At 38.9% G+C, this 13,892-nt stretch overlaps 1 protein-coding gene across 1 annotated transcript; it reads right to left on the reverse strand.

Annotated features, from left to right (window-relative positions):
• Window positions 1-539: 539 nt before the first annotated feature.
• LOC103458578 (protein L-Myc-1b-like) lies at window positions 540-4,541 on the reverse strand. Its single transcript, XM_008399493.3, has 3 exons — window positions 4,241-4,541; window positions 3,169-3,738; window positions 540-1,724 (listed from the first exon to the last, which is right to left on the reverse strand). Exons 2-3 carry the CDS (start codon window positions 3,674-3,676, stop codon window positions 1,168-1,170), a joined length of 1,065 nt encoding a protein of 354 aa, XP_008397715.1. The 5' UTR covers window positions 3,677-3,738; window positions 4,241-4,541; the 3' UTR covers window positions 540-1,167.
• Window positions 4,542-13,892: the final 9,351 nt, after the last annotated feature.

A 13,892-nucleotide genomic window follows, 5' to 3' on the forward strand; every position in this document is an offset into this window, starting at 1 on the left:
AGTTGATAACATATAATAGATCATATGGAAAAGTGGGTGGGATTTTAAGCTCTTGTGTCTTAAATAAAGGGAATAATTTTCAGTTTTTTTTAAAATTAATTTTTTCTGAATTACTTGGTGTATAAAGGGCACTATGCAAATACATTTGCTTTGCCTCAGATGAACTAGAGAGTGTGGCGGAGGCTATTTGGGGAGGATGATAAATCAGTATAATTCGCTACTTACGCATTAAATATTCGAAATGAGCTTTCACAGTGGTGCCAGCTCAGGCTGAGTGCCGTTTCTGTGGGAACCAGTAATGGCTGAAATGTGTGCAAACCTAATCACATGGTGAGGCCAAAATAAATCATAGCGTTTGCTTGTTTGGAACAAAAACAATAAGACAAAAATGTTTGTATGTAAATATGGTATAAAAATTTAATGATGCTTTGAGGTTATCATGCTTTAAAAAATAAAAAACACAAACAACAACAATCAGAAAAGCATTGAAATCACAAAGTGACGTGTGAATATAAAGTACAGCGGTGCTACTTTTTTCCTTTATCATTTTTTCCTACTTTCTTAACAAAAAATAGAAGTCTGGTGGCACAGAGGAGCAAAGTTGTAAGACAAACTCTGGCTTTGTCTCCTTTACCCGGAGAAATATGCTATTATTTACAAAAGGATTTATACATCAAGTCATTATTCATTCACGCTTGCAAACAGAAAGGCATTCACACATATTTTCAATGTGCAACGATGAAATGAAAACATGAAATCCAAGATTTTTTTTTATTTACTCGTCCTGACTGCCTCACTGCTTTGAATGTTTGTAAAATATAAAATATTTCTTATCACAGCATACCTGGAAATAGCTTTGCATTAGCAATAAAAAAAAACTAAACAATTATGACCCATTGTTCAAAACTGTGCAAAAACAAAAAACAAAAAAAACAACAAACAGCACATCATAGCAAACTGATCCTCCCTATAGCAGGTTCACAGGGCGTGGCAGTGGATTTGACAGGAAGCCCACAGCCATATGATTTCATTTAAAAAGTATTTCACAGCTATTTACATGAGGCAAGTTGCGCTTATAAAAGAATAGCTTTCTTTGAAAGTGACAAGTAATTTTTTTTCGTGTGGGTAGAAGTTATCTGCTGTCAATGAGGCAGTTGTGATCAAGTCTCAGGAGCGTTTGAGTTCAGATAATCTGCGGAGAAGCTGCTGCTGCCTGGATCGGAGGCGCTTCTTCTCCTGCAGGTGCCGCCTCTCGCTGAGATGCAGCTCCTCCAGGTAATCCGTCGCCTGGGTCAGGATAGCCACCTTGGGGGCCTTGGCCGACTCGAGGCTGGGGATCTGATCCCGCAGGGCGGTGAAGCGGGACCTGAGGTCATTCCTCCTCTTCCGCTCCAGAAAGTTGTGGTTTCGCCTGCGGTCAGAGTCCTCCGCATCCGAGTTCAGCGGGGTGTCCGAGGGGGAGGGCGGCAACTGGTGGGACGTCGTGCAGGCGCGCTTGCTCAGGGGCTCCTCTTCGTAGTCGTCGTCATCCTCCTCGTCCTCTTCTGGGTCGCTGTCCGGCGAGCGGGCGGCGTAGTTGTGCTGCTGCTGATGGATGGACACGTGGAAGCTTTTGGGGCAGGGGTCCGCGCGGACCCTGATGGTGACCGGCTTCCTCCCACTCAGCAGCCGCACGCGGTTCTGCTTGCTCTCCACGGTGACCACGTCGATTTCTTCCTCGTCATCTGTCATCGCAGAAGAAAATAACTCATGAATTCCCGGTGGGAAGATTCATATGAGGGCATTGCACAGTCATCCTAAAACAACGGGTTTCTACAAAGTGGATTAAAGTGTAACTAAAGCAGCAACAAGGAAGAAACATTTGCAATAACGAGGCTTCAATCAGTGGCTATTCAATAATCTAAATGAGGAGATTCAAAGGTAGACGGCATTAATTAAGCTGGTAAATGTTTAACTTCACTCTGTAAGGTGTTCAGGAAGCGGAAGTGCAGGGGTGGGACCAAGATGGGGTAGGAGGGGTGGTGAGGCATTCCTAGAGATTTATGACCCAACTGCTCTCTTGGCAGCATTTCAAAAGTATTTCTTCAACCAATCAAAAGTGATTCTGTAGTAACTATGCCAGGCTCATAGCTGATGATGTAGCGGTTTCTGACCTATACCAGAAAACAAAAATGAAGAGACTCACTGATACATCTGACGTATTTAGAGCTGAGGCAAGAAAATGTGGCTGCATGAATCCAGTAAATAACGTCTGTCAGCAGGAGCTTAAGATTATTTTTGAGTGGATCTGGGTTCATGCTTATGTGACACGAGTCAGAAGGCTAAATGGGAATCAAAACCAAGCTAAGTGAAAGTAGCAGTTTCAGATAATAACTCAGAATGCCCTTTAGTAAAATTAATTCCTGTTGCAACAAATGTGCCTTGTTTAATCTAGTTTTACTTGCTAATGTTATTTCTAAAACAAAATAGATAATTGGTACAAAATGAATACAAATCTGGGAAATGACCAGGTATTATGATTTTTTTATCATATATTTTTTACACTGTTATTTTGAAAAGGTATCATATTTTTCTGGCCCGACACTCGTAACATCAAGATTAAATATTTAGGATAGAAAAAATAGATATGGTAAACTGAGATTGACATGGATGAAAGAACATGCAAGCATCAATTTTGATAAAAAGCTACTCGAAACTATAAATTTATGGAGGTAGAATCTAGGGGTTTTTTTCTCTTCTTTTATTATCATGGTTTATGGCAGCAACACAACTTGGCTTTTGATTGTAGTGTGTGCCATCCAGTGACATTAGTAGCCCCCATTTGGTCACCCCTCACAAAACTTCCTGGAGACGCCCCTGTGCGCAATGGCAATAAATCATGAAGACAGAGTAAATCCGCCCCTCCAACTGCAACCAAAGATAAAGAACCGAGGTCTGTTTGCCTTAAAGTGATAGGGGCGCGGTTTTTAAAAGGAAGCATGACCCGTTCAGCACAAGCAGAAGGCGCTTTTTGTCAAAGAAAGAGAAAGAGAGAGTCAAAAAACAAGTCTTATTTGAGGTTGATCTGGACTACCACTTCGCCTCGGTGCCGCCTTGCTTTTTCCAAATAACCCATTGTTGGTGGGCACAATATAGCCCAGAGGCAGGGCAGGGTGGGGCCGTCCTTACCGGAGGAATCAGAGCGAGACTCTGAACCAGACGACGCCGGCTTCCTGCAGCTGCTGGCGGGGAAGGTGAGAACGGCGGCGGGGTCCACGCACTCTATAGCCGCGGAGATGAGACCACCCGTTGAGGCGCACTGCGTCTTGATGGCCCGGACTGAGATCTGTTGGGGAGCCGGGGTCTGCGCCGCAGCCGCCGACACCTTCTCGGAACTACTCCACATGCAGTCCTGGATGATGTGCGCGCTGAGGTTATCAAAAAGCTCCGTGGGGTCGGGCGTGAACGCGCCCTCACACACCTCATCCGGACCCAGCACCTTGGTCAGCCAGTTTAGCTTGTCCCCCGGAGAGAGGTGCAGGGCAGCGTCACACAGAGTCCTGTGGGGGGACATGGGAGGGGTGGGCAGCAGCTCGAACTTTTTCCAGATATCCTCACTGGGTGCAGTGGACTTATAAAAATCCTCCTCGGTGTCGAAATCGTGGAAAAAATAAGACTGGAAACAATCAAACTCCATGTTTAGGCTGATAAAATAAAAATAAAAATAAATCCACGTTAATCCCAGAAATGAGGGAGATCCTGTGAAGTCCAGAGAAAAAATATCATTAATCACGTTACATCTAAAAGTTTCTCCCGTCCGACTGATCAAATATCCATCTAATGGGACATCATTCCGGGAACAGCTGACTTCCAACAAATGGGACCACATTAATTATTAATCCCATCTTGCGGATGCGCTCTTTGCAGTGATGGATACAGGCTTTTATTGAATAAGCTTACTGCATATAATAACACACACACACGCGCACACACACACACACACACACATTATATATCACGTTATCTTACGTTTCAATTCAAATCACCGTTAATTTAGTGAACAAAGAATGGCGTTGAGAAATCTCAAAGCCAAAGTAAAGCATTTCCTGAAATGCAGTTAGAGCTTTGTTTGGTACTAAAGCACTAGAGGGAAGAAAAAAAGAAAAAAAAAGAAAAAGTGAGCAGAGACCGGGTTAAAACACATCAAAGGAGCTCCATTTCCTCACCAGAAACTCAGCGTGTAAGAATCAAAAGTACTCACCGGATCTCTGCAGGTTCCAAAAGCGCAACTCAGCACATTAAAATCCGCCCGTTTCAGCGGATGAAGTCACAAGAAGCTGACACCATCGATTGTAAAGCGGCGGCGAAAAGGGACGCTGTCTGGAAATCTGTTTCAGTTTACTGTTGAAGAAATACGACTTGAAATTAAAAGCAGAGGAAAACACCACCGGGGCTCAGACAACACACGCAAGGACCCGCCCGCCTCACAATAGAGAGCCCCACTGTGCGTTTTTCGCGCCAGTGAGATATCCTGTTATATGGCGATAAAAGCGCAGGGAGGAGCCGCAATGTCTGCTGCGGTAGATCCGGGTAAAGCCCCTTTATTTGCATCAGAGACGTGGGGGAGGCGCGCAGAACCCCGCCCCAGTATGCAGCACCAGTCATGGCCACAATAACAGATTTACTATAATTGTTTCACTCCTATTAAGGATGATAACAACAATGTCAGGGTACAATTGTAAATTAAATGTAAGGTATATTTATTCTCGTGGCAAAAACGCGTGTTTCTAAAAAGGTGTTAGACCTAACGTTTGCAGTTCAGTAAAGTGGAATATGATTCAGAAACGTAATAATAATAAAAAAAAATTGTTCAGTTGAAAAATTAGAGGTTCATTGCACACAGTCTGATAACATCCAGGATTTTTTTTTTCTTTTTAATTATGGCTTACAGTTGTAAAAACCTACAACTTAATTTATCAAATAATTCAAATACTACAGGAGACTAGCAGCAACAAAAACAAACCAAAAAAAAATCTTTAATCCATAAAAGTTGAGTCATAGCTTATATGAGCTTAGGGAAGACAGTAGTCTACCAGACAGTCCTTTACAGCGAGGATAAGTCACAAAAGGTCTTGGCTAAACAGTCTGGTTCCATAGAGTGCTGCTGCCAAGCTTTTGATTGGAAAATTAGGTGGCGGGAAAAAGTGTCCTTATGCAATAGCATCATTGAGAGGATTGCGAAGTTAAGCCCATTACAGAGTTTGTGGGGAATTCACAAGGTGTGAACCGTGGCTGGCGTCAGTGCTTCAGTGGATCAGGTACAGCTCTCCGCTGGTTTTTGGCCCGCTGTGTTTCATCAAGGTTTCCTGGAGCTGCTCTTGAAACCTGACAAGGTTGTTGGCATTTTGTTTGTTTTACCTATTTGCAACATTTATTGCAAAAATCTTCTTTCACTTTTATATCATTGTTATTTATTTTGATTTTTCAGGAGGATCTCCAAATTCCCCAACTTTGGAAACTGCCATCTTACTTCGTATGTTGTTCAATGGGGTTCATGTCACCCATTAAAAAAAGAAAAAAAAACTGTGTGCACACTGTTAGTCAAACCTCATGTCTTGTATTATTAGTTTCTTTCTGTTGTTGAACCTCCATGCATATCTTACAAAAGATAAACCAACTATTCTTATAAATATAGATAACTGATTTCAGGTTATTTTTGGCCAAAGTTACTTAGTATCACCCTAGTCTGACTTCAGATGAGCAGGAATGATACATAGTTATTTAAGCATCATTTTGTACAATAAAAAAAAAACATTACTGAAACATATAACTTCACAGCTCTTGGCTTTACACAAAGTAACTCTTTTTTATTTAACTGTATTGTACATTTTGATAACTTTTGCAGTCAGTGAAGTCATTAGGGCTAGCAGTTTGCTACATCCTGTTCAGGTTGACCTCAGTGTTGCATGTCTATGAACAGGGGAAGGAAATAAGAGCTAAGAAAAGCAAGTGGGCAGAAAATGTAGACAGAAAGGTCACTTTACCACTTTACCAGGCTTGGCAATTAGACTTATCCCTACATGTTTTCTGATGTGTATACAGGAAAGCTTAAAACTTTTAAACAGTTTGAACCAAAATTAAGAGCAATGCTACAAATGTCACTAGAAATGATTTTTCTAGTTATTTTTATTTTTTACATCTCTATATATTTGACTCTCCAAAGCTAAGGCTACTTGAGTGAGGTTTTGATACATGCTACCCCACCCTAATTATCTCAAAAAACCCACACAGCACAGAAATGAAAGATTACTTACTAACATATCACAATACATGCAAGATGACTGGGGTCAGCATTTAAGTCAGGGGTCACATCCAGGCTAGTTTGATGTCTTCATTGTTCTGACTGCAATTCTCAGACGTAAAAGCGACATGCATCGACCTCGACACCAAAGATTACTTGAAAGATTAACCTACTTTCCCATAATCTCGTTAAAATTAGCAGAATTAAGAATTAATCTGCAACTTTGGTTACGTAAGGGCTTCTTTTCATTAATGTCAGTCAGATCAGACCAGTTTTAAACTAACTAGCAGTTTTTTGTTTTTTTTTTAAGCTCCATCGGTGTGAAAACGTGTGAATTTGGAGATGCGGTTTGTAAATTGTGCTACTGAATCAAATTAAAACTGGTTTCACACCCAGATAGAGACAAGACATCTAGGCTCGCTAATAGATGCTTTATATTTCAAACTGTGAAGCCATTCTCACATTGTTGGGTGGAGTGCACAACTTTAAATGGTCTGCATTTCGACACAAAGGAGCACAATGAGGGCCGTGTCGGGACTCGGCAGCTGAAGACCTCAGTAAGTGCCTGTAAAGAGAGTAATCTTCTTTAAGGAGCAAGCTTCAACAGCTGCAAACAAGTTCATGTCCTAAAACAAACATAACTTTATTTGCTCTTAAAATCTCTTTTTACAGGGCAGAAGTAAAAAAAATAAATAAAAGAGGAGGACCACGCCTGAAAAACAGATGCTCTTGTCAGTGACCTGAAGCGTTGGATTAATGGTGTTGAATCAAGCGGTGATTAAACAGGGAGCTGATTTGTCCATTTAATGTCTGGTGTAATTAAGCGCTCTGTGCTGACGGGCAAGCAGGAGGTTAGAGTTTACCAACGTCAGGTGATCGCAGAGCAGCAGGTCAGGATCATCCACCACCCCGAGTCTTTTGCCTCCTGCTAATATATTGATCCACTTTGCCTTTGCCTTAGCGTGGGTTTCTTTCAACTTAATTAATTGTGCACACACTGTGCGCACTGATTCGTGAAGTGCATCTGTTGTCATTGAGTGTCTTAATGTCTAGCACATAGCTTAGATGCTTTTTAAAGCTACAAGCCGAACTTACTTTAAATATGTCCTTGATGTTTACAGAGGAACATGTCATTGTCATATGCTCAGCGAGCTTTTCCTGTTTTGTTTTTACACCTTATTTGACTGCAGATACAAACTGCCCTCCCAAAAACAAGCATCCAGACAGATACATCTGGTGACATAGCTGACCAGAGGGCTTTTTCTTCTCTTGTCATCTGTTTTTAATCAAATTCCAGCAGAAATCCAAGCTCTCTTATACTGTCAGTGTACATTTGGTTGTAAATTATAAATTAATGGACGATAACAAAATAAGAAAATTCAAATATGCAAGATATCATTTCTTTCTTGACAACACGGGTGGCCAGTTAGGACTAACTACGTCCTGCAGCAGACAAGCAAAATGTTTTGTTTTCAATTTCACAGTTTGACCGGTTTTCTTGTCCTCTGACCTGAAACAGTTGTATATTAATATCTTCATCTCAAGCAAAATTTCAGCATTTGTTTGTGAGTTAATGTGATCGCACCAAAGACGCATTGCTTTGAGACTAAAAGTCCTGATTTTCAGAGTAGTGGATAGCGTCCACTAAAAACGGGTTTAACAGGTTAGATATCTAGTTTTGGATCAAATCAGACATTTTTGTTTTTCTGAATCCAAACTTAAACTTTGGATTGTTTATTTTTCTTTTTTTAAACTTTGCTGAATTCTAATTAAAATCTTGGACGCATCACTTCAGAAGCTGAAATGAAACTTGTCTTTGTGGTAGAATTGCATATAGATGTGTTTTCAGAATCCGAAGTTAAATGTAACATTTCTCTTCTGCTGAATCTAAAATTAAAGTTTTGCTTTAATTATGCATTTTCTTTGCATCTACACTACAACATGTACTCTTATTTTCACATGTCTGTAAGATATGCATTGATGAACATATTTGTTCTGTCTGTCATTTTACAAGTTTGCTATTTTTCTCTAACTTTGGTGCAGTAGTTAACATGGCAACAAACCCAAATTCTTCTCTCAAACGATATTTTGGCTAATTTTCCTTTACAGTTCATTTAAAGACGGTTAAGGAATGATTTTTAAATGTGCTTTTAGTAGGACAAACAGTTCAAGACTATTTTAAGTTCTTGCATTTGTTGCAATAAATCTGCAATGTTATTTTGGTAAAAATCTTCTGAGATTGAATTACCAATGCTTCCTACCACTTTTGCACATAGAGACTACAAATACTGTTCCTTGGTCTTTAATAGTGCTGCTTGTTCACCAATATTTATTTAGCCAGTAATATTTTAGAACTGTTTCCTTTTTTTTTATCATAAAACATTTACCTCTGACACAGTTACATTTATGCTGCATATTTTTTAAATATAAATAAGCATATTATTTTACCCTAATTTAGTCTAATTTCAGAATTAGAAATTAGACTACCATATTTTCCGCACTATAAGGCGCACCGGATTATAAGGCGCATAGAATAGACACTGCAGAAGAGGCTGGAGTTACGTTATGCATCCACTAGATGGAGCTGCACTAAAGTGAATGTCAACAAAACAGTCCGACTCCTGTCGGCGAGGAGAGCCTTCAACGACTGGGCTGGAGCGTGGCTGGACGATGGTCACCCTTCTCCGTTCGCGCATAGCATGTTCGTGGAGAACATGGTGCTAAATGACCTGCAGATGACCTGATTCTAGACGGTAGGTAGGTAGATAGGTCAGTCAAACTTTATTAATAGATTACAAACCAGCGTTCCGACAACTATCCCAGCATGCACCACACGCTTCTTCTATGGGCGAAAATGAAGTTGCCGGCTGCTTACCGTAGTTGCTAGACCTGTTGTGGCTCAATATTGGTCCATATATAAGGAGCACCGGATTATAAGGCGCACTGTCGGCTTTTGAGGAAATTGAAGATTTTTAGGTGTGCTTTATAGTGCGGAAAATACGGTAATCAGATGTACGGTCTCACACTGGAAAAATCCACATCATGGCAGTCTAAAGTCCATAAAAGTTTGCTTTGAAGCATAAATAAGTAGTTTTTATTCATTTGAAAGTGTTTCTAGATTACTCTTGAGTTTTTCCTCTCACAGATTAGAGATCTCAGTGCTTATATCCCTTCAAATTTCCACAATTGCACTAACACTTAGTTTTCTATGCTTGGGATACTCCATTTACCCTAAACAGAAATATTCAAGACCATAATCTGCTTCTCTCAACTCCTTTTTCTTTTCTGTCCCTTTAAAGTTTGTGATATTCTCCTCAGTAGGGGAAGCCCTGTTTAACACCAACAAAAGCATCCCCCTCAAATCGTTTCACAGCTTAACTTCAAGTAGCCTCTATTGTTCCTTCTAGTTAAAGCTGCATATGTGTGGGGATGCTAAAGAAAAAAAAGGGTGAAGAGTTTGGGATCCACTCGGCTGAGTAACAGTGTGGTCTATAACTCCCAGTCAGCCTCCTGGAGAACATTAAGCCCACCGCAGTCCAGGAATTTGGAGGGTTTTTCAGAGATCCTTTAAAACATTGCCCACATGTGCAATACAAGAGGGAGTACCCGCTTTCCCCACGACCTCCGTGACATCCCTTGGCCCTGACCTGTGACCCTTTCCTCCCAGCTGAGAAAATACGATTTGTAGCTGGTTCCAAAATGGGACCAGTCATTCAAAAAGAAAAGAAAAGACATGCAGGAAAGACAACAAAATAAGTCACACAAATGTTATTGCACCCCTGGGATGTAAAAAAAAAAAAAAAACACATTCTGGTGCTCTTCCATCCGCAGCATGTTGCGAAACAGAGTTCAACTGGGTTCCAGTTTTACCTGCTTGCAGCTTTCACATACCGCAGATCTCCATCAGACAACATTGTGCATTACATCAGGCATTTACTATGGGCTGTCATTTCCTCAGTAAAGAACTGCAGCAGTAAAAGGTGGTAAGATTGTAGTCAAAGTCTGTGAACAGACCAAAGTAACACTTTATAAATAACCGCCGATAAAAGACAAAATCCTGCCTGTGATTACAATGAGGACAATTTGAAGTTTATTCTTACCCTGTGAAATGTGCTTCACAAACAAAGTTTTTAAAATCATAATTGTGTGAGTTAAAGGAAATATCCGCTATGATGAATAAATGTTTGCTTTGATTGATTTCAACTGCTGCCTCGTTGCTGCAAATTTTGACTGACTTATGCTGCCACCTGGTGTTTGAAAGGTGTAAATGATCAAAAAACTACCGCGTTCCGCCACCTAAATATAGAGGAATCTCCTCATTTTAGACTAAATAAGGGTAAAATAATATGTTTATTTCTATAAAAAATATATATATACAGCGTAAATGTAACTGTGTCAGAGATAAATGTTTTATGATAATAAAAAAAAAAAGGAAACAGTTCTAAAATATTACTGGCTAAATATTGGAGAACAAGCAGCACCATGAAGACCAAGGAAACAATATTTGTTGTCTCTATGTGCAAAAGTGGTAGGAAGCATTGGTAATTCAATATAATAGAATATAAATGCATGTCACAATTTTAGACCGTTTTTGAAAAATCCTAAAATACATGACAACATGTGAAAGATTTCAAGATGCATTAATATCTTTGCAAGGGACTAGCAGTAGCAGTTGATGAATGAATAAATAATGAAACTATTAAATATTCACACACACACAAAAAAATATTGTATTGTGTTTTAAGTTTCATGACAAAATTTATGGCATTTATTTCTATGACCAAAAGATGGCGACATCACTAAAGTTATGAACACATTGCTGAGGATTCACCCTACAGAGGTGTATTACACAAATTTTTTCCCATTCTGTTATTAAATTTGTACTTAAACTATTTTAAGTTTATGGGATGTCTTATTACATATTAATATCTTATTTCTTTCTATCGCTTTTTTGGCACATTGACAGTAAACAAAATATGCTAAAGAATTAAATATATGCTAAGGTATAATAAAACCACACTAACTAAAATAACATTACTGTTAATATTTTTGGCACATTCCTGACTTACCCAAGACTTTAGTTATTTTATTAACATGTATGAGAAAACAAAGAATTTTACAATATGCCCCCTTATCAAATCTACTTTTCAATCAATCAATCAAGTAAGTAATTTTATTTATAAAGCACCCTTCACCCTATAAAGCAGCTCTAAGAGCTGTATAGATCAATAAAAACAAACCCACAAAAACAAACAATTCCCCACCCCACATTTCCATATAGAGACTAATTTGGCCATTATTTATTAAAGTTGGACTGAACAAGAAAGCATTAAGCCCATTTAACATGGATTTAGCCGCACATGAAGGATTTTTTTCTGAAGCTGCACAGCTCATGGGGGGAGGGGGTTTGAAAGGAAATATTGAAGCAGGTTGCTCTAGGTTGTACTAACCAGTCATCAAGCACCACAGAGGGTTAAAATGGCTTATGTCACAGAGCAAGTTCAGGTTCTGGGGCAAAAACTCAGATGGTTAACATAAAGGTCTAACTGTGATCAGGCCTCACTCTCCAAAACAAATGCAAACTGCAAAACTATTTCCAAAGGTTTGCTTGAGCTTTTGCAACCGAACCTGCCTGGGATGTTCTTACTTTACCTCTGCTTTACAGCTATGGCAGCAGTAACATTATCTTTTATGATCCACTTAATGGGAGCTTAATGTTAATGGCAGTGACTGTTTCACAAAGGGATGATCATAAAACATGGAGAAAATGCAATAGTCCACCAAAGAAGATAGATTTAAACTGACCTACCACTGACCTACCATGGATTTCCTAGCCTGCAACTTCATTGTGAGAAATATTGAACATTGGCAGGTAAGTTGTGAAGGTTGAGTTTTAAGTTGAAGGAAAATAGTCTCAGAACTCATTTTTAGTTCCACTTTTCACGCCTCAGAAATAGCATTACGCAAACTTGTCCTTTAAAAGTACATTAAATTGGGTGTGCTGTGGTGGCGCAGGGGTTGAGCATGGCCCATGTATGGAAGCCTTAGTCCTTGACGCAGCTGTCACAGGTTCAATTCCCAGCGTGGCAACCTTTGCTGCATGTCTTTCCCCATCTCTCATTATCAATTAACTATCAAATAAAGGCCACTAGAGCCAATAAAACCTTTTTAAAAAAGTACATTAAATAAAATGGAGCCCTGGAAGGCTGTCTTTTACCCCATCAATAAGTAAAGTCATCTTTTAAACACTTTCTTGTCTTTTGGATTTGCTCACATTGTCTAAAAATCTAATTTGATTGTCTATGTGACACAAAAAAAAAAAATCAAAAAAGGGTGGAAAGCCCATCCTCAACTTCTTCGTGTTGAGGATGAAGCTCTGCCCCAAGTGGAGAAGCCGAGGACCAGTAGAAACCCATAAGAGGCAAAGACTACAGCACTGCATATTGTAGTTTCAATGTAATATTAAAGGATGATAACGTTCAGATTATAAATTGCTGTGAAACATTTTTACTAAAAAGTTAAAAGAAATTAATAGTACTTTATACTGGGAATGGGGGACAAAATTCTATTGCAAAAATGCAGAAAAAAATTGTGTTCCATAAATGTAATTTTGCATGTTCCAATGCTAAGTTCTCAAACGCATGGAAAAAAAGTGACACAAGAAGCAACATTCCTTGATTTGCATAAACATAATAGATTATTCTTGTGGATTTTTGCTTCTCTGCAAAAATGTCAGTAGGATTAAGATGTTTATCTAACATCTAAAATCCTGCGGCCAGCTGCTTACACCTAACTAAACACGTTTTCTTAGTTTCGTTTTAGGTCAGCATTTCGAGAAAAAAAAAAACTTGAGCATGATAGATGAAAAACCACAACCGTTTTACAAACTTACTGCAAATACAGGTTAAAAGTTCAGAGCTGAATTTTTAATTCAAGATCCAGGTTTAATTTCTTTTGTAAATGCAGTAAGTGTGACTCTGAATGGTAAAAAGGCTGAGTAGTTTTCACACTGAGAATCAAAGATAATTTTATCTAACGCTATAAAGTTAAAAATGAGAAAATTAAAGGTAAGAAAACAATTTGTGTGAACTTGAAAATTGCACATATATATATTTACATAAAGAACTTGTTTAGATGTATTCTTAAAATACTCATGAAGAACTTAAGAATTTCAATGGCTCTTAATTTGGGAATAAAATCTAAAATTCTTCATTTTGTGCTAATCCAGTTTATCATGATTGGGACCCCAGTCATCAGTCTCAGTGTCCAAATATTAAACAAATGTTTCATGACGTCATCATGAAACATAGCATATGTTGAGTATATGGGAAGTTAGAAAGATGGGCAGAAAAAACACACTGGTTTTACTGAAACAGCGAAACTCCTTTTCTGTTGGTCAAAATCAAAATATCCAAAAATAGTATTATCAAGAAATAATGTGACTGATTCAGCCAATTAGTTAAATAACGATTGCTAACACCTGGCGAGTATCTATGCAGTTTTATTGTACCATGGGTGAGCAATTAATTTTACCAAAGGGCTGCATGATTGTTGTTGATTAGCTGACCTCAATTATTCCAAAAATGTATTTGATTATGAACTCTTAATATCA

Source organism: Poecilia reticulata, chromosome 22 (assembly GCF_904066995.2).
Source record: "Poecilia reticulata chromosome 22, P_reticulata-male-v2, whole genome shotgun sequence".
In the NCBI taxonomy this organism is placed as follows: domain Eukaryota; kingdom Metazoa; phylum Chordata; class Actinopteri; order Cyprinodontiformes; family Poeciliidae; genus Poecilia; species Poecilia reticulata.

Excerpts from the sequence above, each read along its gene's own strand:
- LOC103458578 (XM_008399493.3), bottom strand. The coding sequence starts at position 3,676 with ATGGAGTTTGATTGTTTCCAGTCTTATTTTTTCCACGATTTCGACACC. Across the intron at positions 1,725-3,168 it reads GTCTCGCTCTGATTCCTCCG|ATGACGAGGAAGAAATCGAC; the intron begins GTAAGGACGGCC and ends CTGCGATGACAG.